Below are 24,978 nucleotides of genomic sequence, written 5' to 3' on the forward strand. Positions count from 1 at the left end.
AAAAAAAAAGGAAAATGTTAAAACAAAAATTGATGACTGATTTTAAAGAAAAAAAAAAAAGTACTGATAAATTTTAGTTGACAAGGAAAACGTATAAAAATTAGTTTACTGACAATAGTATTAAAATATAATAATCATAAAACTGATCAGCTGCAGTAAGAAATGGACAAACCAACAACTACTGGTCAGTTATGCAGATAAAAATCTCATACATGTTTTCAGTAGAAAAAAAGAAGCTTAGAATTGCACAAACCTTCCAGATAATGCTTTTCTAATGGAGAGAGAGGAAAGAGGGAAAAGAAACAAAAAGAACGAGTCTTTAGTGTAATAATCATTTGCTTTTTTAAGTATAAGATGCATTTTCTAGAAAATGTGCGAGTGATTAAAGATGAAACAAAAGCTTTTTAAATGATGCTGTAGAGGAAAAAAAAAGACTAATTGCCGCTTTTGAGTTTTGCAATTGCTGAAATGCATGTTTCCACTCTACACCACAATATATAACAGTAAAGCTTTTATTTTGGTCAGTACAAAGTAAATTAGCAAATACAATATCAAACATCAGTGAGGTGTAACTTCTCAGGCTGATGACAAACCATGAACTCCTTCCAAAGTTTGGTAGCATGCTACCAGTCAAATCATTTTTTTTCATGATCATGTTCTTGACCTTAAGGTGTGTTCACACCAAGTCCACAACTAGTGCACACCTATGATTTTTTTTTTTTTTTTACACAATTCAGAATTTGTGCCATTTTATTTAAACCAGACTTAGCCTGAACAGGCCTCTACTGGCCCTTCTCACTGAACGAATGCAATCATGTGCTGGATATACATGCCGATGAAATGCAGCTGACAAATGAAAATGTAGGAGGGATGGCTGAAGTATGAATGCAATCAGGACATCAAGGATCTTGGCACATGAATGAAAATAAGGACAAATGTTTTGGGATAGATGTGGGCTTCCATGCACAGAACGAATGAGATTACACTAACAGAAAGGTTCATGTAATGGAGCTCACCTGAACGCCAGGACTGACAGGCGTCAGAGGGTACATCTGGAACATGGTCTGGCCATAGACGGCAGGGGGCTGCTGCACTACTATGGAAGGGCTGGGCTGACCCTGGGGCCGGGTTTGAGTGGGGGTTGTTGATGGTTTAGGCTGAGGAAAGAGTTCAAATAAAATAAAAAGAAGATAAATATAATAAACATGTAAATTTCTATCCTATATTTGTTTGCCCTCTTCTAGAAAACCCAATGGAAAAACAAAACAACTTAAGACAACCAAATATGTTGTACCTTAAAGGGATAGTTCACCCAAAAGTGAAAATTTTCATTTTCTCACCCTCAAGTTGTTCCAAACCTGTATGAGTTAATTTCTTCTGTTGAACATGATATTCTGAAAAATGTAACCCAATAATGGCTGGTGACAATTGACTTCTAAAGTATGGAAATGAAAATACTATCAATGGGGGACCAGCAACTGCTTTGTTGCCCACATTATACAAAATATCTTTTATGTTCAACTGTGAGAAAATGACAATTTTTACTTTTAGGTGAACTACCCCTTTAAGGTACAACATTGTCTATTTTTGGGAAAAATTTTGATTTCAGTTCAAAAATTGTCACAAAATGAACCACCAATTTACTTACAGGGGAGCAAAATACCCTTGGGTTGAACTCCTTGGCATTGGGATTGAGAGTAGATTTTCTAACACTCCTAAAACATGCATAAACAATAAATTAATGTTGTTTTATTCACAATATGACAAGAATATTCCTCAGGGAAATGAACTTTCCTGACAATACAATATGGGTTTGAATCACATATCTGATATGGTTCATTTTACCGAGAAAGACTCTTTTAAGCAACTTTATCATTTTAAGAAAATTAATTTATCATTTTGACAATAAGTTCTGTAAGTGATTGACACTGATAATGCTAGAGCTTTTCCATTTTCTTCTGCTGACTCACTCTGCTACAGGGTCATTCTTCTCCTCCTTCTCATCCTTGTCTTTTGCAGCAGCATTGGCCAGAGGCGAGGTGGTTTGAACGCCCTGAGATGTCACATCAGGCCCTCGTTTCTGCTCAGGTACAGCAGAGGAAGGAGAAAGCGAAGGGGTACCAGATTTACTTCCTGTTGGGGCGACGCTCACAGCAGTGGAGGTTTCTTCACTAATGGCGGACTCCATGGGGACTTTAGGTCCTGTTGAATCTATGGTGCTCTTCTCAGCTGCTTGATCCTTTGGCTTTTCAACGAGGTCCCGTGGAGTCTTGGTCACCATGGGCTCAAAAACTGAATCTGGATTTGAGCTAGACTGCAACTACAAATGATGCAGGGTTTCAATAAATGGAAATACAGTTATGAAACACTCATAATGGGAGAGAAATAAAACTTACCCTAAAATCTACACTGAATTTCTTTAAATTATCTATTTGTTTCCTGTGGTCTGGAGCCATGCTTGAAGGTCCTAGGAAGATAAAAAAAAGCACATTTATTCAAAGCAAGTTACATAATTTCATTAGATTTTTCAGTTTTGATGCAGTGGTTTCGCAATATACCATAAAGGCGATAAACGTGATATTTAAAAAATATATAAAATACTGATAATATGCTAATACTAATCCAGCACACATTAGTTACATTGCTACTGTCACACAAAATAATGTTGGAGAAATGACAGGCGAAAGCGAGACACTCCAGTTAGACACTGCAGTCTGCAGCAAGTTACAATCAACAGCAAGTTCTTTTTTGTATGCTTTTGTACAGTTATGGTTACAAACTCAAACTCTCCCTAAACTTTTATTTTGAGTGTAATTATTGGAAAAACAAGAGACAACACAAGTTTTTCAAACTTCTATACATACAGGAAAAATTATTGGGAATTCAAAGAATGAAAATCATATATTGTATCAGCCCTACTTTGATGCATATGCTGTACCTACATTTGTATGGCAGTTTGTGTATGACTTATAAGATGAACTGAAATAGTCATTTCCTGCTCTATCTATATTTACAGTGTCAGCAATTCTGCAGAAAAAAATGAATTCTTAGAAGCCAAATCCCTAATTCTTACTGACAACTGGCAACTTTCTGCTTTCTTGCGTTTTAAGGGAAGTCGTGGCCTAATGGTTAGAGAGTCGGACTCATAACCCAAAGGTTGTGGGTTCGAGTCTCGTACCGGCAGGGATTGTAGGTGGGGGGAGTGAATGTACAGCGCTCTCTCCCACCTTCAATACCACGACTGAAGTGCCCTTGAGCAAGGCACCGAACCCCCAACTGCTCCCCGGGCGCCGCAGCATAAATGGCTGCCCACTGCTCCGGGTGTGTGTTCACGGTGTGTGTGTGTTCACTGCTGTGTGTGTGCACTTTGGATGGGTAAATGCAGAGCACTAATTCCGAGTATGGGTCACCATACTTGGCCACATGTCGTCACGTCACGTCACACTTTATCAACACAGCAAAATCGCATGCTGCAAAAAAACAGCTTTAGCAAAAGCTCCAAAACTCAGATTAAAAATGACTGGTTGTACATGATAAATAATCCACAGGTACACACCCTTTCCGATGGATCGAGCGATGCTTGCAGAAGCTTCAATAGGTTTCACATTCTCCTTGTTGGCATTGGGAGAATTTTGTCTCGTCTCTAGTACTCTTGATTCTTTGGCTATTTAAAAATTTTTTTTTACAAAAAACAGGTCTATTGTGAGATCTGGTACGGAGGAAATTTATAACACATATTATTAAACCGGCCTTAAAATGGCACATATTGTTTAAGGGACGTCCTTACCCTCTTCAATTGGAGATGCTTCCAGGTTGGTGGGCGGATTGGCTGCTGTGGGTGACGTCGCTGCTGTGGAAGCTGTCACAGAGTCTACTGGCACTGTACCAGCCTGAGGGGAAGACAAGCAGGAGGGGCTTGGAGCACCTCCACCAATGCTATTTTGTCGAGGTGATCGAGGTCTGTGTGCTAAAGAGGAAGTTGAAAAAATTAGTCAGCAAGTCATTCTGAATGAAACTGAAATCTGGGTACAGATTTATAATCTAGACATACCACCACTGACAACAGATGACCAGGTTCCTCCAGAAGGACTGTTGCGAGTTGGAGGGGGAGCGGAAACCTCCACCGATGCACCTTGGGACATATAATCAGTCGGAGGAGGCCCACCGCCCCGACAAGAGGCCACTCTATGAGGTCTGGGAGTACGTTGTGACTTGGGGGACATTCTTGGAGGACCTGCATTCACAAACACAGGGATGAGTGAGCTTTAGGAGGAAGAAACACACCCCCCCTTTAGGGCATCTCTCACCAATGTGTAGTGTGTAGCTCTCTCCAAAAGCAGTTGCAGTGTATGTGACATTCAAAATACCAAATATGAAGCAAAAACTGGGGGAAAAAAAGACTAGAAAAAACAAACAAACAAACACACTCAAAACTATGTATAACAGCAGTTTGTGGTTTAAATATGTCTTGGACACACTATGACACATACCAGAAAATGTAGTTTTAACCAAATTTGAGCAAGTCATTCATTTCAGTAACTGTCATGTACGGAGTACCAAATATCACATGCAGAAGAAAAAGAATTAAAGAAAAAGAAAAAAATGCTGTGACCATAAAGTAAGACTTTGTTCTCACATTTTATTAATTGTGGCCTTTCTACTAATTCATTCCTTTGTTTAAGTTAAATTGTGGTCATAATTTGTTTTGCCTTGTTTTAAATTAAAGCAAGGGGGGAAAAAAATTGTAAATTGTTGCCATGATTGAACTAAAACAAGGGAACAAATTAATACAGCTTGGTCACAATTTAACTAAAACAAAGAAACTAATTAATACAAAGTGGCCATATTTAACCAAATTAAAACTAGGAAACTAATTAGCAAAATGCAGCCATGCTTTAACTAAATTAACATGAGAGAATGAATTAGAACAACGTGGCCACATGTTTTACTAAAATGAAGCAAAAATTAGTACACTGCAGCCACAAATTATTAAGTCGTGGAAACAAATTCTTCGTTTGTTGCCACACTTTTTCCTCCGCATGTCATGTGCCTTTCTCCGTATTCATGAAATGTTAATGGATAAGAATGTTAATTCTAATCAATCTACCTGAAATACATTTGAACTGAAGAGGCTGTGACAGTTTCTCATTTGATGTATGAGAACACAATGTCAAGCCAATGTCAGACATGGAAAGAAACACTTGGGCATTGCCAGTGGTGTCCCCATGGCCAAAACTTACACACACACCGCAGAAAATGAGTGAGTGAAACGTGCCCCAAATCACTTCAATCATGCATAAAAACAGGGATAGCAATAGAAAATGGAACAAGAAGAGGAGTGAGTCATTTTATTAAACACCAGAAAAGTCCCACATCTGTTAGTGGCAGCCTTAATTCGGGCATTTGGATTGCAAAACTTGAACCCGAGCAGTGGTGCCACAACAAAATGGCTGCTCGGTCTGGAATTTCTGATACCTTCTGAGGACAGGCGTTTGGGCATGGTGTACAGGGGCCCTGTAGAGCCATGAGCAGAGGGGTGAGACAGGGGCCGAGAGGGCCTGGATGGGGGTCTGGAAGGAGGCCGGGTGGGCGTGGCCGCCCGGGGCGGGAGAGAGTTGGTGGGGCCTGACTGGTAACGGGATGGAGGGCGAGAAGAGGGAGATGGGCAGCGCGAGGGCCAAGGGTGTGCACCTGATAGAGATGAAATGAGTCGAAATGAGAGGAAAGAAAAACTACATTTGAGCAAGTGAGTGAAGGAGGGGAAACAAATGAGCATGTAAATTGAATAGGAAAACAGAAATGTTTGAAGGCATTAAAGAACGAGCAGTTTAGATAAGAACACTGACACTAGTGAGGAGAGAAGTTCCAGAGAGCGGTAATGGAAGAGTATTGGGAAGAAATGAGCTGAGAAGGAATGAGAAGACACCAAAGAACAAGGACGAAATGCAACAAATCACATGTTGAGGTTAATTCTAAGGCAGTGAAACATAAAACACCGGGAAACAGGACTTCAAAGAAAGAACATTTGGAAAGATCAATCAGATTCTCTTGGAACAGCAGCAGTCTTGGCCTGCAGTACTCCCTTGCTCAAATCCTTTTATCATGAAAAGACTGAAAGCCAGAGATGATTTGGTAGATCGATTGTTAGTGAAGGAGAGAACAATAGATTAATAGATAACATAAGCCAAGGGAATAGATTCTCTTTTTTTTCTAATTCCTAGTAGTTTAAGTGGAAATTTTGAGTTCTGTTTCATGGACTGATTAAGAAATTATTCCAATAAAAGTGACACCTGAGACATCTATCAAAAAATATCAGCACATTGCTTGTCTAGCTGTGCTGGTAACCACCGCCAATAGTATTTCAAGGCTTCAAAACTGCATAACCAAACATACAGTTTGTTTGCATACATTACTAAACTTGATGGTGTAATAAAAGGTACCACAACACTAATCACTAGTTGTTTTAGATACCCAACATGACCCAAAATAAGTCAAGGTACAAACAAAGAGTGCAAAAATCATCTTATACCTCCATTGACCACGCGCTGATCCATTGCATTGTATTCATGAGATCCAGATCTGGCTGCGGGTGGCCCAGGGCTGCACTGCACAAGTCTGGGTGAGTTTTGACGACCAGCTCCCCATGACATCCCTGGTTCTCTGTTCCTCTGACTAGGGGGAATGTATTTGTTCTCCCTGTTGAAGTAAACAGAAGTAAGAGGAAAACTCTGCATTGAAATTAAACTAATTGAGCAATACTCTTCAAACTGAAAAAATAATTACATTCTAGCACCAACTAATAACAACTAAAAACTGTTGTGAAGCCGCAGTCACATTAGCATAGGTCATTTTTCCATTGTCAATAGTGAATGAAGCACAGCTCACACAGAAGTCACTTTCACACTAAGCAGCCTTCTGTTGGTCAACATGGGGCAACATCCACATCTTTTGCCCTGAAGCAAAGTTCCCATTTGTGTGGTTTCCTATTGAAATTACTCAATTTTGTCTGCAAAACTTTGAAGAACAACAATAAATTTGCAGATATTTGTTGCTATTGCCTGCGTTGATCCAGACCAAGGAAGGAAATATAACTTGTAGCGAATCAGCTCATGGGGAAATATGAATACTTAATCATAACTAGTTATAATTAATTATAAATATTTAGATCCGCTGTAGATATTTACTTGACCTCTCAGGGTCAACTGTCTGTCAATTCTAAGAACGTTAATTTCCTGGTTAAGGGACCTTAACCAGGAAATTAACGTTCTTAGAATTGACAGACAGTTGACCCTGAGAGGTCAAGTAAATATCTACAGCGGATCTAAATATTTATAATTAATTATAACTAGTTATGATTAATTATTTATTTTTCCCCATGAGCTGATTCGCTACAAACTGTTGCACAAAATTTGGGCAGATGAAATAACATGCAACAAGTTGCCATTTAAAACCAGCAAATTTTTGTATTCTTCAGGGATATGTAAATATATTTCAATCTGAGCATAACCTTTGAAGTTAATCAAAGTGATTATATGAATCAAAGTATACATGGCAGCCATATTTGCAATGCCTCCAAGCAGCTATTTTAGGCATGCAGGCCAGCTCCTATCTACTTGAATGGGGAAATACAGACAACTCAGAAACTGCTTACCAAACTCACATTTAAGTAACATTTAAATCAGCAATAAAATCGCCTTCACCTGTTGAGGCTGTGAAGCTCCCTCTCTCCACGAACCACAGCAGTGTATTTCTCTTCCTCAGAGCGGTCGTCATTTTCCAGAGCCACGCGGGCCTTATAGGTGGCACTGGCTTCGATCTCCTCAGCCAGCTGTGATGCACGAGCCTCCCGCTTGAGGAACTCCTCAGAATTGTCTCGCTCCAAAGGAACTCTGGAAACAAAAGGAAAAGAGACAACTTAAGAGACAACACATACCTAGGATTTATACAAATGGACATACTCATCAGATGTGATTCATAGCACAAATGAGAGGACTTGCGTGTACGAGGACAAGCTGCTGTCATAGGTGGACTTCACACCGTATGTCTCCTCATTGTATTTAAACATCTCATCAGGATCCCAACCATTTGACTGAGGGAGAGACGGTTTCAAAAATGTGATTACTCTTTCACCTCATACCTCTTGTAAGAGGTTTAAAGGGGTCATATGATGCTTTTTTAAAGATCATTATTTTGTGTATTTGGTGTAACACTAAACATTGTTACTGCTTATGATACTTCTAAAACAATCCAACATTATATGTTAAGCCTGATTTGTCGACTGTTGTCTCACCAGATCAGTGTCAAGAGATTCCATGCTGCCCGAGGTGTGCTGCTCCCCTCCATCCCAGGGTTCCAGATCCTTCTCTTTGTGCTCTCCATTCAGACGGGCACTTACTGCACTGTCTGTGACGTTGTCTTCACCGCACACCAACACACACAAGACAAACAACAGGATTCATATCACTTGTATCATGGTGATGCAAAAGCACGCAAATGCTTATAGAAGTAACATAAAACGGAAATGAAAACAAAATGTATGATATGGGGAACATAATGAAATGGAAAACGGGTGATGATTTCTAAATGGACACAAATGGTGGTGCAGGGGCAAGGATCTCACATTTAGTCATAAGACAACAATCTTGATTCTGAGCTCACTGCATTACAAACACATTTCAAAGGCCATGTTTTCAGAAAAAAGGGTGGAGCTGCATTTCTTTTCTGACATCCTGTTCATTTTCTCATTGAAGAATGAAGCTCTTGTACAATGACCAAAAAACGAATGAGTGATTCCTCTCACTGTTCCCTTTAAAGTCATTGCTAACAGTTAATTAAATCCTGATGCTTAAACCAAATGTGCGGTCACATTTTCTGAATTTTCATAGGCAAAACCCATTAATTTTAATAGAAATCCACACAATTCAGAATTTTGCATGAGGGCAAAAGACTTTCCCGTGGGTTCCCCATGGATTCGCCACACTGACCAACAGAAAGCTGCTTTGTTTGAAAGTAACTTCTATGTTCGCTGTGCTTCATACATTGCTACATTACTAACAACAGACAACAGACCTTTTTGCCTGCAAAATTTCACTGAATTTTACTAATGCTACTGCACCTTAACACTACAAAATAAAATTGATTATTGAACAGAAACACTAATTGGAAAGTGAGATTCCTGAGAACATGACCTTCAACAGAGTATATCAGAGGTTAAGGGTCACAAAGAACTCAAGAGGAAACAGTATTACAAGAATTAGGAAAGAATCGATACATGTGGGTTTGTTAAACTGGCATGACGCCATGCATTTCAATCAGTAGTTTCGAAGAACTGATAAATGAAAAGAACTCATTTCATTTCACGGATTTCAAATGCTGTTGTATGAAAAACAATGCCAATTAGATAAGAGTAGTGCTGTCAAACGATTAATCGCATCCAAAATAATTTTGTTTACATATGTATGTGTACTGTGTATATTTATTATGTATATATAAATACACACACATGCATGTATATATTTAAGAAAAAAATGTATGTTTATACATTTATAATATCAATTATATGAATATAAATATATACATGGAAATATTTTCAAAATATATACTGTACATGTGTGTATTTATTTATATACACAGTATACAAGCATATTACGATAGCAAAAACTTTTATTTTGGATGCGATTAATCGTTTGACAGCACTAGATAAGAGTTTTCATGGCAGCATGCTTTGCATTATTGATATTAAACTGTTCTTGCACTGAATTTAACAGTTCATGTTGTTTTCATTAAATTAGATTTTATAAAAGAAAAGGAGAAAAACTTGCAAACCAATCTAAATGAAATCACAACCTGAAGAATTATGATCTCCTACCAGGATTTATTTAGATTAAGCAATATTGTGACACTCATGAAATGAAACGGGCCTCTAATATAACATCATCAGGATAATTATGTAATGACAATCAAAATGTTACAGTAGCTACTTGCAGCCAGCTTTGAGTGGGTTTGGCACTTGTGTGTTGCTTGTTTGGCTTTTGGTATGATGATGGCAAATGCCATTTCATCTTTATATGAACTAGCTGATCATTCTTGTATCTGTGCCATTTCTATAAACACCCTGCATTCTCAGGTGCAAAAAAAACTGAAATCTAGTAGCTAAAGTCTTAACATTGCACAATTCCTGAGGTGAAGTACTGTACAACACAAACCTTCTCTAAAAGCTACCTCTAATTGAACTCTGAAATGTGTGTTTTTTTTTGTAGGTACTTAACAAAAAGAGGCGATTAGGAGACTCTTACATTTAATCTACCTTAAAAATATCTTAGAGAAATAGCATTAATGTAGTCATATCAAACATTCATAAAGCTGGCTAATCTATGTAGAACACAAAGAGCACTTAAGAAGCTGATATTGTGTGCTTCTTTTGTGAGGATAATGAAAAAACAACATCCTCTGACTTAAAGGCTGCATCAGTGTTACAATAACAAAAGCATCTCTGTGTCAAAATGCCTGCAAGTCATGCACTATTCACCTACTCAAAGAATGCCGCAAGCAACTGAAAAGATTTTGCATAAAAATACACTGGCAAAAGAAGAGGATGAGTTGCATTACCTGCATCTGATGAGACTACACCCATTTAAGAGGAAAGAGACAGAATTAAAAAAAAATGGGTCAGTTTGATAAAGTCATTGACCAGGTTCAACTAATGCATTCTTTGCACCTACAGTGATAGAGACAGGCAGGCAGGGTTAGATTGTAGATTGTATGGAAGGAGCAGTGGATATAATATATATACACTTCAAATTTAATGCAAGTCGCAAATGTCGTTTAAAAAAGCCACTTTTGACAAATGCATTTTTCAACAAAAGGATAAAAAGCTACCACACAGGAAGTATGTCTGGAATGATAATTTCCCAAGTGTGTTTTGCATTCCTAATGTATGTAGTAGCATTATAAATATATTTTAATGAGTGATTTGCAATGTCTTTGATCCATCAAAATGTCATCCCCTCTCCTAACACCACACTTTGAACTTTTATCAAATAAACATCTTATTCAGCAGTAATGAAAACATAATTGCAGGACTACAGCAGGCACTGTCCATAATAATGTTTTTCATGGTCTGCACTGACACTGCAAAGCTCACAGATCTGATTGCATAACACTGACCACATTTACATGCACATCACAGATTAAGTTTATGGTTTTGGTTATGCTTTTATTCCATGTATCAAAAAACTTGCACATGGCTCCTACACATTTTTAAGTCAAATTTAGGGCTTTTTTAACAGTTTTTAAGATCTAAATAAATAATAAGGAATACCATACACGCTAAGGGCGTACTATAGGAAAAAAGTGTCTTTTCAGAGATTTTGTTGACAACGATAATTAGACAATATTTTGCTGAGTGTTTTTTGCAAGCTTTTACACTGAATGCATTTTTAATCATAGTACTGTAGGTACACGTAGGTGGCGGCAAGTTACTGTCTTGAGTGAGCTGAGTGAGTCATTCACACACTCAGCATTTGATGGCTAATTTATTCAACATGATGCAAGTGACTGTTTTTATGAATGGGTAATCAAATTAAACTGATTCGATCAAAATGCAGATTATTACAATAACATGCCTAGAACAATTTTAAAGGGATAGTTCACCCAAAAATAAAATTTCTGTCATTAATTACTCACCCTCATGTCGTTCCAAACCCGTAAGACCTTCGTTCATCTTCGGAAAACAAATTAAGATATTTTTGATGCATCCCGTGAGCTCTCTGACCCTCCCATAGACAGCACGGATCCTTACATGATCAAGGTCCAGAAACATAGCAAGGACATCGGTAAAATAATCCATGTGACATCAGTGGTTCAACCGTAATTTTATGAAGCTACGACAATACTTTTTGTGCACAAAAGAAAAAAAATAACGGCTTTATTCAACAATTGAATAAATTGTCTCCTCTGCGTCACCCTAGTGCCATTTTTGGGAGTATCCACTGAACGTAAACAACGCATGCTGTTCTGTGTCAGCTGCGCCACACGGATGGAGGGTCAGAGAGCTCTCAGAATCCATCAAAAATATCTTAATTTGTTTTCCGAAGATGAACGAAGGTCTTACGGGTTTGGAACGACATGAGGGTGAGTAATTAATGACAGAATTTTCATTTTTGGGTGAACTATCCCTTTAACTTAGTGTTTATTGAACTATTATATAAAATCAGTATTAGGCCTGTCACGATAACAACTCTTTGTTGTGCGATATATTTCCCCAGAAATAATTGCGATAAGCGATATTATTGTCATTTTAAAGACCATTTTATGCCACTGAATATATAATCATAATGTAACAGCATAATAATGCAACAAAACATGGTGACATTCATTTTTAAGTAAATATAATGAGCGATATATTGCGTCACCAAAAATTATTGAGGTCATGTACATATATTGCGCGATAAGTCGATATATTGATTATTGCGACAGGCCTAATCAGTATCACATTTTCTAATCCTGCTGATATTTGGGAAAAGCACTCTTGCTTGTGTAATACTACACACACACATCATATGATAAAAATATAACAAAAACTTATGTGGATAAAAATGGCCATGTATAACTTGATTTTTTGGGCATATAAATGCTTACATCACACAATAAAAATGTATACTCTCAAGCGGGTTTTTTTTTTGGCAGTGACATACTCCATAATGACAGCTTGCACAATGTTAAAGCAATAATTATGATATTATCGTAGACCATACATATCGCACACCCCTACGCACATAAAGAACAAGTTCACACAACCTCAACATATCATATTTCACAGAAAATTTTAATCTAACACCATACTCCTCACTCACCTCTGGTGAAGCATGCAAAATGTCACATGTAAACAAAATCATATTGGTCTTCTATAAAATGCATATACTGCAGTCCTCTAAATACACATCACCCCATCTGCAGTAAAATATAACCGATGGCTCTAGTTTCAGCAATAAAAAACGTCTTGACTTTACATCTCGAAAAATCTGTTCTGATGGTTGATGCCAACTCAAAGCATCATTTTAAGTCACACTTTGAAATGTGTAGAATTATGTACAAGACCTTACAGAAATTTGTTGTGATGTCAGTAAATGGATCAGTTTTCCTGCTATTTGTGTTCATAGATTAATTGCTTTGGCAGTTCATACCTACACAGCAACTATACTACATCTTATCAGAGCCTATAATGTACCTGTAAAGGAACCACTAAAGAAGCAAGGGACAAACATTTCTTTGACAAAGGTCTCACCTTTCTTGGCATAGTTGAGGTCCACATCTTTGAAATGAATTACCATTACATCTGAGGACTTGAAGATGATGCTCTCCACAATATCCTCACGGCGAGGGCCCACATTAGGTTCTACACTCTTCCTGTGTGCAGCATCCAGGACAATATCACACTGCAGATGCACAGAACAAAACCATATAGGGAAAAAATGTCATATGTACATAGATGTAGAATAAAAGTGAATATATATATTTTTTTGCTGCCCAGTGATTTAAATGTTTGAGATTAGAGTTACAGAAATTCCTCTCCTCACCTCTGGGCCATAGGTCTTAAAAACTCCTTCATAGATCAGCCCGTTTTTAACCTTAAGTTCACATTTGGTACCCTGTTGAGTGGTGAAGCACAAAACCAAATTGTATTGGTTTTATTTTGGTAAAGAGAATGACAACATAAAAACAAAAAATATAACAGCTGCAATATGAACAAACAAACATTTTTTTCAGTCTTGTGCATTTGGACTCACCACAACTGAGGTCAAAACATGAACCATCCTCATGTTTGCATAAACTCCACTGAAGGCCACCTTAAGAGATAATTGAAAAAAAGAAAGAGCATTATTTCGGTCTGCGGTAAAGCATTATATAAAAATATTTATATTTATACTGTATTCAATTTTAATGGTTGAGCAGTGTTCAATGTGCTGATATACAGTTCAACAGGGGACTTTTTCATGTTCTCTCAGTCGGCTTGAAATGGAGAAATTTTAAATGCGAGTCAATTTAGAAAATCGATATCATGAATAAATAAGAGAAACTGAAAGAAAGGATACTCACTGCAGTGGAGGGTCCTTTGGCATTGTTGCGTCCTCTGGGAAGAGAGGAAACAGAATGATTGATAAGCTTGATAAGAGATCATTTATTATCAAATGGATACATGGAAATGTTTGATATGCTGTATACACAGTTTGCAGAGCCAAAAAACATTTTTACCAGGAACAATAATTAATGTGATACCAATGGAACTGTCAATTGCACATGCACTGGCATACACCCAGAGCTGCAATGACAAGGGAGTGACAGATAATCATATGCTTCATGCATTTCATTGTGCAAAGAAGCGCTTGTGAAGTTCCCAAACAACAAGCTTAGGAAAAATCAGCATTTCACTGAAAGGACGTGATTCATAGCCAATGACGACATTATACCTCAAACATGCGAGAATGAGAGCTCCTAAATTATAAAGTGTTCATCTACACATGTTGGATGAAATAGCAGTGAGGTCTCTAATGTGTAACAAGAATGAGTTCAGTGTACATGATCTGGGTACAAACTATCAAGTGCTTCAAGTTCATTAAAATTAATTAGAGAATAAAAGCTGTGAATGACAGTCCCTTTTCAGCAGCCAAAGTACAAATCAAATGCTGCATTACAGGTGGTGTAAGGCTTCACTGCACCACTCAAGATTCCCACAGTTTCTACAAGTCATAATACTCTTGTTGTTCCATGTAAACAAGAATAAAAAAATTTCACCATGCAGTGTGACTATGCGATGCCAATGAAGGCCTCTCTGCTTCTCAAGCTGTAGCAATAGACATTTCCATGTACGTTTAAAGCACACAAAAAATCCTATCAATATTGTTCGTGCATCACATCGTGCTCTAAAGGTACACACTTACACAAATGTCATCTAGCAAGGACGGACTTAATACACGCAACCTCTTGGAAACGTCAAGGTTGATACAGTGGTCTGACTTTCCCATGTGAGCGCGCACCGCCTCTCATCGGCAACGCACGCGACTGACAAATTGGTTCAGCCGTGAAACGTTCGTTTCCCAAATGGACGGGAAAGACGCAATTCTGACCCGTGTCCTCGAGTTAACCAAAATTAAGAAAACCAAAAACGCAAGCTGGGTTAATACCATTCTCAATAGTGACACAGGGAACTAACATGTGACTTCTCATATTGGATGATGAATTCCCATAATGCCAATTCACGGGCACTCAGAACGGTTTAAAAACCAGCGGACAGTTCTTATACGAACAGATAAAAAATAAGATAAAAGTAAAAAGATGACGTATCTGTAGCCACCATGGCATTTTGTTGGGACTGACACAAGTCAAAGGCAAACGATGAAACGATGCAGAAATAATGTTCTAAGGAGCTCCTGATTGTAACGTTATTTTCAGATATTCTTAAATTACATTTATCAACGAACTAGACTGTCATGCGGATAAGAGCGACAGATAGTAACGGTGTAAGCAAATAAACGTTGGCTAGTTAGCTAGCTAACACCACTACGATGAATTGTATCACTGCTGATACTCTCATTTTATGGCTCGCAAATCATTTCTTTTAACGTTGCTCAAATGTGAAACCCGTTCAATCCCATTATACAGTCGGAAACGATAGAAATGTATCAGTCTAGTGGGGCAAAGCTGTCATAGTTATATTTCACCGGCAAAAAGACACTAACGTTATTCATCCTGAACGTGTTCATCACAGCAGACAACCCGCCCCTCTCAAATATTCACGAACATATTGTCCGCTATCAGCTGTTATTTTATAACCGCGATGGCTTTGTGCCCATTAACGTGTGAATCTCTGTCCTGTGAACTTGGCCTATATCGGCCTACTTGCGCTCAATCCCGACCACTGCAACTTCACAACCTGCGTTTTTAAACTACGACACAAGTGCAGGCATGCCGCATTCCCCGTTAGGTTCACGCTCGCCCGTCCTCCAAATTAAAACCCCTTCGTGTTGCAGATTCGGCTCTCACCTTCCTATGTTCTGGCGTCCGACACCTCCTCCTGCTCCCCCGGTACCTGAGGCCGCAGCGGCTCCGCTGTTGCTTCCGCCGGGTTTGCGATTACCACCGGCCTGCGGCTTCATGGACATGGTGATCCCATAAACGACAGCTTGAGCAGAGTTTTCTGACTGTTTGAGAAAACGTTTTACACCGCGGACGAGTGCAGAATATGCTATTTGACGCGTTAGCTGACAGTTGATCTAGTGACAGCCAGCGTGTAAAGCTACACCTCCAGTTATTCAAGTCTCCACTAACGCTGCCTGCTACTTCAGCTAGCTAGCTCTGCTGATTTAATTCCTGCTAAACAGAGACAATTTAGCCCGTTTTAAAAGCAGAGCGCGGACAATCCATATGTTATAGATGTCAACAACAAAAAAACAAGCCGGTAATTTCGCTTTTTTGTTATTTTAAGTGCGATATTTCCAGTGATACACAGTTCACGCGGGGCTTCAGCACTGACCGATAGACCTAAACAGTCTAAAAGCCACAAAAAGTGGCGGAAGGATATATACACATCCCAGGAATGTGTGCACTCCTTTTGACGTTTTATTTGTTCTACAGAGAAATGATCATCAGTACTTACTGTAAATATGCCTGGAGCGTGATACGTTATTTAGTTGATAATGGAAATTAATAAATGTAGGTTTTGGTGAACGCTGCTCTTATGTGGAGCGCACTATTTTCAGCAAATGCACGGATCACTTTAAACGTTCGTGCTTTGACACTAGTAGGCCAGGTGACTGGTGTAATGTATATTGTAAAATTCCTCAAGCACTATGCGCAGTTATTCTGATCATTTTATTTGTTTGTTTGATTGTTTGTTTAAATCTGCATTTTGTTTGTCTTTAGAGGTCTAAGCAGTGATTAAAATACATTGTTATCCTTATGGAACCCAATCCGTATGGTTCTCCAGATAAAGTTTTTCATTGTAACTGTTTATTTTCTCTAAGCTTGTAGTAAAATAAAGTCTTGAGAAATATATTTATTCACCCATTTTAAACGAGTGGTTATACATTCCTCATTGGTTGGCAGCAGTTGGGTAAACTGAGTTGTTAACTTTTGTACATTTTGTGAAGAATCACACAAATAAAAAAATTATGATACATTTGATAGGGAAGAAGCACACTCATGATAAACTGGATATTGCAAGGTATATGGAATCCAGGGCTACTTTATCAACTTAAAATATTAATATAAAATAATACATCTCAATAAAGGTTTCAAATGAAAAAAAAGTGCAGTTATATAAGTACTTGTTTACTAGCAGTGAAACTCTAGCAATGGTTTTATATGTTGTTGTTGTTTTTTTGTATGTGGCTCAAAACACAAACTGTTATAAACTGTAATAATTTGAATACCTGTTTGGTAAGCATGAAAATGAAATAAAACCACATTGGCAATACAGTTAAATTTCAGTTAGTGTAGAGGTAGGATTTTTTAACTGAATAGTTGAGCTGTACTATGAGCTGTGCTGTTACCATATTTGTTTGTTTGTTTATTTACTCATAAACTTTCTTTTTTTCTAACTGTCTAAAAATTTAAGTCTAAATTTAAAAAAAAATACACACCACCGTTCAAAAGTTTAATTTTTTAAAATAAATTAATAGGCTACTTTATTCAGAAAGGATGCATTAAAATGCAAAATGTACAAAAAATGCAGGTTTTTTTTTACTTTCTATTCAACAAAAATCCTGTATTTTCATTAAAAATATTACATTTCAGTACTTCACTTCTTTTTATGAAGGATTTTCCTCAGCAAAGCTGTGCGTTGTCCCCACACGTGACCGTATCTAAGCAACGGTAAGCGTGGGTAATTAGAGTGGATAGGTAAAGAAAAACTAGACATTCGCATTGGCAAGATTACAAGCAGTATTGCACTTGTGTTCGCGTATTATTCAACTCAAAGCTTTTTAAACAAAACCTTTGGCATAGATAATTTCGACTGCACAGAGACTAAATTAGCCTGGCTAACCGCCACGCGCAGAAGTTCTGGTGTTTGCATCTGTAACATCGTGAATCTGGTTGTGGCCCGGACAAATTCTCCAGCTTTTCCTCTCGCAAGTCACACAGAACAATGTCAACGACAAACGGGACATCTACTGCATTTGACAGTACAGATGCGGAAACTGAAGACGCAGGTGAGCAGATAAACACAGAGGATAATCAGATAGAGAAAGAAGTACACGATGAAGACGAAGAAGGAAGAAGTGAACTATACAGTCTGCAAGAGGATATTGCAGATTCACAAGTTTACACAGCCACATCACTGTCTGTCATTTCCAAGGAGACCAGAACCAAAACTCACCCACTGGTAATGATTCGATAAAATTCATTTTAATTCCTTTAAAAAAACATTTAATTATCTTTAACGTTAATTAGTTCGTCCAAATAACTACAATGCAACTACAATGTTATGTCACAGTGTCTTCTAAAACTAAAAATATTTTATTTCACAATGACAACAAGTCATATATTATGCATGGCTATTTTATGTAATGACAAGTTGCTTTAGTAGCTAACAAGATTGAACAAGAAACAATAATGATCTTGTAAGTTTAAAATGATTTTATTGTCAAAAAGCTAAAATTTGTTAACGCTATACCCACTATACCTCAGTTTTTTCAGACCTGTATCTAAATCTTTGTATTTTGTACTTGCAGGTCCTTGATTGGGCTTATGGGATGAACCAAACTCTACCTGTTCTCAGTCTGCAGGATGAAGACAGACTTGTCATCTTGTACATTTGTGCCCATGTTGCTGTCATGTATGATCACACATCCAATGCTCAGCATATTTTACAAGTAAGAGGCTCATACTGCTACAAACTAAGAAAGTAAATGATAATGAAGTTAAATATGATCTAAAGCGTAAAATCTTATTGTAAAAATGTTGCTTATGTGCTGTTTGGTGTCTACAGGGCCACTGCAGTCCAATCACATGTTTGTGTACTAGTGAAGACAGACGCTGGCTTGTGACAGCTGACATGGGCCAGGAGAGTCTAGTTATCATATGGGATGCTTATACAGGGTAACACTGACCCAAATATTGTACATTCCATTAATACTATTTGTGTAAATCTGCTTGGTGGTCCTGTTAAAGTCATCGTTTTTTGAAGTACATCCAAGTTAAATGGATTATCGAAAAGAAATAAATGTTGGGCTGGATTTGGTTCTATTGATTGCATGGAGGCAAATCAGCTGAATGTGAGGTTGCAGTCGATTGTAAGAAAGTGTGGTTTAGGCAGACTAAACGATTGGATAAGTCCGGCATACATCACCAGAGAGAAGTCTGTTGCTTCACTGTAAAATCAAGTTATGACATTTTGATTAAGAATTATGAGGTCAAAATTATGTATCATTCACAATAAGATCTATAACATGAATTTACAAAATAGACAGGGTGAATTTTCTTTTCTTTCCGATCCATAACATGTTGCAGGATTCCTGTGCGGACATTGTTTGACTGTCATCCAGAGGGTGGAGTTTCTGCCATGGCCCTATCAAAGGATTCAAAATACCTGGTGACTGTTGGAGCTGGAGCAGTACAGGTCTGAAACCTAACATTTTATGTTGTTGATCATATTTTTATATAGGCTCACTGTAGATATCTTATGTCGTCTTAGATGCACCTATGAGGAGCGATGTATTCCCAGCATCTATTATGTATTTAATAAAGATGATTGCAGTAAAAATATCAAATGAAACCACAGAATATTATCACTGGCTACAAATACACTGATCGGTGTACTTTTTTTCTGTGCATCAGCGCGTGTGTATTTGGAACTGGACAGATGAAAGTGAAAGCCCAGAATGTCAAGTTGACCTCAGCCCAAAATATGGTTGCCAGGTATGTTGCAGAACTGTGCACTGATGTGGTTATTACACAGAGTTAACACATAGAGAGTTAAAAAACAATAATTAATTACACATTTATTGTTTCTTTATGAATACTGGTTGTCACATCAAATATCAAATGAACTTTTTCCATGTTTTCCCAGAATCAACTAGTTTTCAATCCCTTTGACAACACACAGTTGGTCAGCAACAGCAGCACTCAGGTTCTCTTCTACAACTGGGTAGGAATTCATTAATTATTAATATTACTGATTTACTGTTTTAGTTTTCTTTGTATATAATAATACATTCTGCTGCTCAGGAAAGGGGACATCTGGAATACTCGGCTCCTGAAATTACTGACAAGGTTGGCAGAAGAATCTTTCATCAGATTCAATTTTTGTGATGTTATTCTTCTCTGCCATTGGCATTGACCTCTTGCAAATCTGTCACCATTCAGACCTTCAATATGGTGCTAGGTTCCCTGAGCCAGTCCATCTTCCACTATGATGGTGTGCTGGCTTTTACAGCCACCTCAGCTGGGAATATAGTTCTCTGGGACAAGCAGACGCAATCTGTCTCTCGTCACCCAGTAGTGAGGAAAGCCGTAAAGCTTGTTCCTCTCCAGAAGGAAGCAATCACTGTACTGACTTTGATTGACAGGTATATATGACACATAGATACAGTATATGGCAAATGAGTGCATTAGGATTTTTCAAATAAATTCCAGTAATCCTAAAGCCTATTACATTTTCACTTGCTGTATGTTACACTTTGCTATGCATTTGATGTTTTTTTTTGTCTGTCTGACATTATTTTATGAAAATATATTATGTGTATACTGTCAAGTTTTATAGTAACAGGCGATGTGAATGGCCACATCAAATTCTATGATGGAAATCTCAAGCTCATCAACGTGTACAATGAGTTTAGCTTGGATCCTATCAGATCCATCTCCTTTTCCAAAGAAAAGCCCTCCATTAGCGACCTGGGATATCCAAAAGACTGCACACTGGATGCCAAGCCATTTGTCATAAGGTGGGGGACTCAGAAAGATTTCAGATTTATTATAATAAATGTGCCATACAAAATAATGCTTTAAAAATTGTACAATTTATGTGCATGTCAGCATTATATATATGGATTATTCTATATGATATTTTTTTTACTTTTTAGAAACTTTCCTTCACTGAATTAGCATTTATTACAAAGATTTCAAGTCCTCAGTTAAAAGCTAAAACTGCTAACAAGAGTGCTAACAAGATTGAATGCACCAGTCCATGTAACAAAGTACATTTAGATTTATGCTTAAAGAGGGAAACATTTAAATTCTGTTCAGCTTTTCATTTATTGATAATAAAAGTATATTGACTATTTATATTGACTTCCATTTATATGGACAAAAATATTGAGGCATTCTCAATATATCGTCTTTTGTGTACCACAGACAAAGATAATTTGTAAAGGTTTGGAACAACATGAGGATCAGTACATGATGTCAGGATTTAAATTTTTTGGGGGGTGAACTGTCTCTTTAAAGTATGGTCAGTTGTAAACTCTGCAATGCAATAAAATGTTTCTCTCCCTCCATTTACAGAAATTGTGTTCTCTCCACAACTCATGCAACTGCAGTACATGTAAACGCACAGAGAAATGTTCCACAGACCCTTCTAAAGGAACATGTAGAACCTCTAGAAGCAATTGCCTGCCATCCTAAACAGCCACTAGTAGCTATGGGCAGCCACAGTGGCACCATTAAGGTTTGGGATTATGAGCATAAAAAAGCAGTCTGCAGCAGGGTCTTCCAGCCCCACAAACAGATCCAGTGTATTACCTACGATCCACAAGGTGAACTAGAAAACAAGACCTCACTCATATTAAAATACAGTTCATATATGTAAAAACATTTTACATTTCATGTTGTTTAATGGCACATTGTCTAATTTAAGTGTTTAAGACTGCTTGCATTCAATTTATACCACATATTAAAAATTTTTTACAATAGCAAATGTTTGTATGGATGATGTGATTATATATATACTATCTGAGTATGCATGTGTATGAATTTGTCATGTTTTAGGTTTTTACCTGGCAGTGGGCTTTGCCAGTGGGACTTTGCAGATTGTTGACGCCTGTACACTTCAGAGTGATGGTAAAGAGGGTTTGCACTACAGTCAGGACAGCATTACCCATCTAACTTTTTCCCAGGACTCACGCTACCTGGCTGCTGCAGTTAGTAGGAGTTGCATTTTTCTTTTAGTTCAGTTTGTACTGCCCATTTCAGCACAGACTGTTTTGTGAACCGGTCACATTGAGAAATAATGTGAAATGAAAATGTAAAATATGACTGTTTTTGGCACAAAAACGTTGCTAAGATTTTAAGTGGACCTCAAGGTTTACTTTTTACTATTAAAACTTCGACTGTAACTAGATTCTAGATTTTATGAGGGCATTTTTGTTATGTAGATCTATATTTCCTATATGTATTTTTCTTATTTCAGGACACTGGAAAAGCTGTGACGTTGCTCCGTCGATGTAAAGATGGGACCCAGGAGGTTTGGAAATACCAGGGCAGGCACCACTCGCATTATAAACCCATTCAGGACCTGCTGTTTGGGGTGGATTTAGACAGCAGTCAGCCTCGCCTCCTCTCTCTTGGCATGGATCGCTGGCTGGTGAGTCCCTGTGTTCCTGTATGATCTTGTACCCTTGGTATGCGTTAACAACGTATCACATCTATCCTGTCTGTTCTGAACAGGTGGAGTATGATCTGCAGAATAGTGGTGAAGATGGGTTGTTGATTTTGAGTTCTGAACGTATCGAGCAGAGTGCTGTGCCCACCTGCATGGTGTGGTATCCTCCTCTGACACCTGAACACTTCCTCCTTACAGCTTCCAACCTGTATAAGATGAAGCTCTTCAATGCTACCTCCAAAATGTGCAGGTTTGCAGTTTTCCTATAGGCAGAACAAATAGAAATATCACTGAAATAACAAACGGCAATCTGGTTGATTTGTTTGCAGAATTTCAAATGAACCAAAAGTCAAACCATTCTGTCTCAATATGATTTGTAGAGAAATTAAAATGGAAAAAAATGATTACACCTACCTCAAATTGGATAATAGAATGGCGTTTCAAGGGTATTTTTTTTATATGGCATTCTTCTGATCCCAAAAGGGAAATAAGTTAGTAATTCTGTTATGATAAACATCTCTGTTATGACTACGGACAAAGGAACAGAAGATGCATCCTAAGTACTGTACATTTGTCATCATAAGTGAAGGGAAATTACTTCATGTTAAGTGAGGTAATACTAATGTAAAGGTCAGTGGATTTACAGGCTTCCTGAAGCTCAAAATAATTAAAGAGGTTGTCAACCAAAAGGACCAAATAGGAAAAAATAATCTGGTTTTATTGCTTGGATTTTTGAAGTAAAACACACTGAATAATGTTTATCACAATTTTATGCATAGTTAGGGTAAACGCAATATAAACAAGGTAATAAGAAATAGAATGGCCCTCTTTAACATTCTGCACCTTAACTATTAGATAGTATTATTATGTATTGAATTAGGTTAGGATGACAGCTCTGTAAACGAGTTTATGCTCTAGGTGGGATTATAAAAATTGAAGCAGTAATGCTATATTTGTGATGCTCCAATGCTATATTTCCAAATATATCAGCAAAGCCACAGACCGAGTGCCAAAAATAATCACAGCACTAAAGTTAGCATGATTTTTTCTTTCATACAACAGTTCAATAAACAAAAAGTTAACATTGAGTAGATTATATTTTAGACATAATATTGTTAGTTACTGTCTGTTTTTGCTGTTTCTATGCAAATATATTCAAACAAAGCCACAGCAGTGTTTTGTTCCTAAATGAATGCGAGTTTTCAATGAATCATCAGTGAAAGATTCAATTTCGTTCCTGAATGAACAGTATGTTTGAACGAACTGATTAGAGCGAATGATTCAATGACTCACTTGCCACCAACTGGCGTATTGAGTGAGAAATTATTTATTTATTCGGTTATTTATTTTTTAGTTGTCATCTTGTACTATTTTAAACAGCACTGAATTTAATGAAATATTTTTTCAGTCTACTGAATTTAATGAAATATTTTTACAGTCTACTACTAGGGTTTCCTTTTTTTAATCTCTTGAAAAAACATTGATTCAAAATGAATTAACTCATTTAAAAAATCTTTTTTTTTTCTGATTTTGCATATCTGTTCGTGATGGTGTGCTTTGCACAGAAAAACAGTCTTCGGGCCCTCTTATGGTTCTCCAGTGAAAAAGATGGCCATCCTACCTGCATCTAAGGATGGTGACCCTAATTCTCGTTACATGGTATATATAACACACGATAAGGTATAAAGTGTTTTTAAGGCCTTATAAATAAACATGCATTTAATAATAATTACTCTTCTGTTCTGATACTTTGTATCAGCATGAGTAATCATGCCAGTTTTATTGCCTTTACTATTTAGATTTAATGTTTTAAATTTCATTTTCATTCCTGTTTTCTCTCTTTTATGTAGGTTGGCATTCAAATTCTGCCTCTGGATGGAAACCCTCACAAGTCCTTTGCAATGATCTGTCACTCAACAGGCGTGTCAACTCTGGCTTGCTCATATGATGGTAGATATGCTTTTACTGCTGGAGGACAAGACTGCACCGTCTTTTCATGGGAGCTTAATTTGTCGTAAGTTTGGAGAACATGAGTCCCATGCAGAAGTCCACTGTTTTTTGCAGCTGACTACTCAACTAAGTTATAATATATAATGCAGTTGTTGCTTAATTAATATGAGGTCATGAAATATATGTGTTTAAATAATAGTACAGTTTAAAGGTGGGGTAAGCGATTTCTGGTAGCCAATGTTGACATTTGAAATCACCAAAACAAACACGCCCCTACCCCAAAAGGGTCTCGCCCCTGTTTTGATAGCTCCGTCCCACACATACGAATGCAACCCAGGCAACGATTAGTTCTGTGAAACAAAGCAAAACCAATGTTACGGTGTGTCTACATATATATATAGTGGCGCGGATCTATGGTCTACACTGGATGC

General features: G+C 37.5%; 2 protein-coding genes across 11 annotated transcripts in view; one reads left to right on the top strand and one right to left on the bottom strand.

Moving 5' to 3' along the window:
* LOC107746814 (ataxin-2-like) overlaps positions 1-16,556 on the bottom strand; it is a 23,552-nt gene extending 6,996 nt beyond the window's left edge. For 3 of the 10 annotated variants that reach the window (XM_016561122.1, XM_016561126.1, XM_016561121.1), the window contains exons 1-19: positions 16,042-16,556; positions 14,098-14,131; positions 13,788-13,847; positions 13,578-13,649; positions 13,286-13,436; positions 10,609-10,623; positions 8,291-8,415; positions 7,998-8,089; positions 7,701-7,889; positions 6,530-6,696; positions 5,476-5,691; positions 4,052-4,234; positions 3,788-3,967; positions 3,557-3,664; positions 2,397-2,467; positions 1,971-2,320; positions 1,649-1,715; positions 1,017-1,157; positions 254-271 (exon numbers count right to left, since the gene is read on the bottom strand). In XM_016561122.1, the coding sequence (XP_016416608.1) occupies positions 254-271; positions 1,017-1,157; positions 1,649-1,715; positions 1,971-2,320; positions 2,397-2,467; positions 3,557-3,664; positions 3,788-3,967; positions 4,052-4,234; positions 5,476-5,691; positions 6,530-6,696; positions 7,701-7,889; positions 7,998-8,089; positions 8,291-8,415; positions 10,609-10,623; positions 13,286-13,436; positions 13,578-13,649; positions 13,788-13,847; positions 14,098-14,131; positions 16,042-16,160 (2,358 nt within the window). In that variant the 5' untranslated portion in view covers positions 16,161-16,556. Of the gene's footprint in view, positions 1-253; positions 272-1,016; positions 1,158-1,648; positions 1,716-1,970; positions 2,321-2,396; positions 2,468-3,556; positions 3,665-3,787; positions 3,968-4,051; positions 4,235-5,475; positions 5,692-6,529; positions 6,697-7,700; positions 7,890-7,997; positions 8,090-8,290; positions 8,416-10,608; positions 10,624-13,285; positions 13,437-13,577; positions 13,650-13,787; positions 13,848-14,097; positions 14,132-14,939; positions 15,097-16,041 lie in introns of those variants that run through there. The other 7 variants (XM_016561125.1, XM_016561124.1, XM_016561129.1 and 4 more) reach the window with 6 other exon arrangements.
* A 1,589-nt stretch (positions 16,557-18,145) lies between these two features.
* The window catches only part of cfap251 (cilia and flagella associated protein 251), a 9,958-nt gene continuing 3,125 nt past the window's right edge, over positions 18,146-24,978 (top strand). The window contains exons 1-15 of the mRNA XM_016561187.1: positions 18,146-18,382; positions 18,732-18,872; positions 18,989-19,098; positions 19,510-19,618; positions 19,837-19,917; positions 20,069-20,146; positions 20,227-20,271; positions 20,365-20,567; positions 20,754-20,942; positions 21,502-21,752; positions 21,985-22,136; positions 22,406-22,579; positions 22,663-22,847; positions 24,163-24,277; positions 24,448-24,611. Of these exons, the coding sequence (XP_016416673.1) occupies positions 18,146-18,382; positions 18,732-18,872; positions 18,989-19,098; positions 19,510-19,618; positions 19,837-19,917; positions 20,069-20,146; positions 20,227-20,271; positions 20,365-20,567; positions 20,754-20,942; positions 21,502-21,752; positions 21,985-22,136; positions 22,406-22,579; positions 22,663-22,847; positions 24,163-24,277; positions 24,448-24,611 (2,234 nt within the window). The remainder of the gene's footprint in view (positions 18,383-18,731; positions 18,873-18,988; positions 19,099-19,509; positions 19,619-19,836; positions 19,918-20,068; positions 20,147-20,226; positions 20,272-20,364; positions 20,568-20,753; positions 20,943-21,501; positions 21,753-21,984; positions 22,137-22,405; positions 22,580-22,662; positions 22,848-24,162; positions 24,278-24,447; positions 24,612-24,978) is intronic.

Source organism: Sinocyclocheilus rhinocerous, unplaced genomic scaffold (genome assembly GCF_001515625.1).
Source record: "Sinocyclocheilus rhinocerous isolate Xijiao unplaced genomic scaffold, SAMN03320098_v1.1 scaffold468, whole genome shotgun sequence".
Lineage (NCBI taxonomy): Eukaryota > Metazoa > Chordata > Actinopteri > Cypriniformes > Cyprinidae > Sinocyclocheilus > Sinocyclocheilus rhinocerous.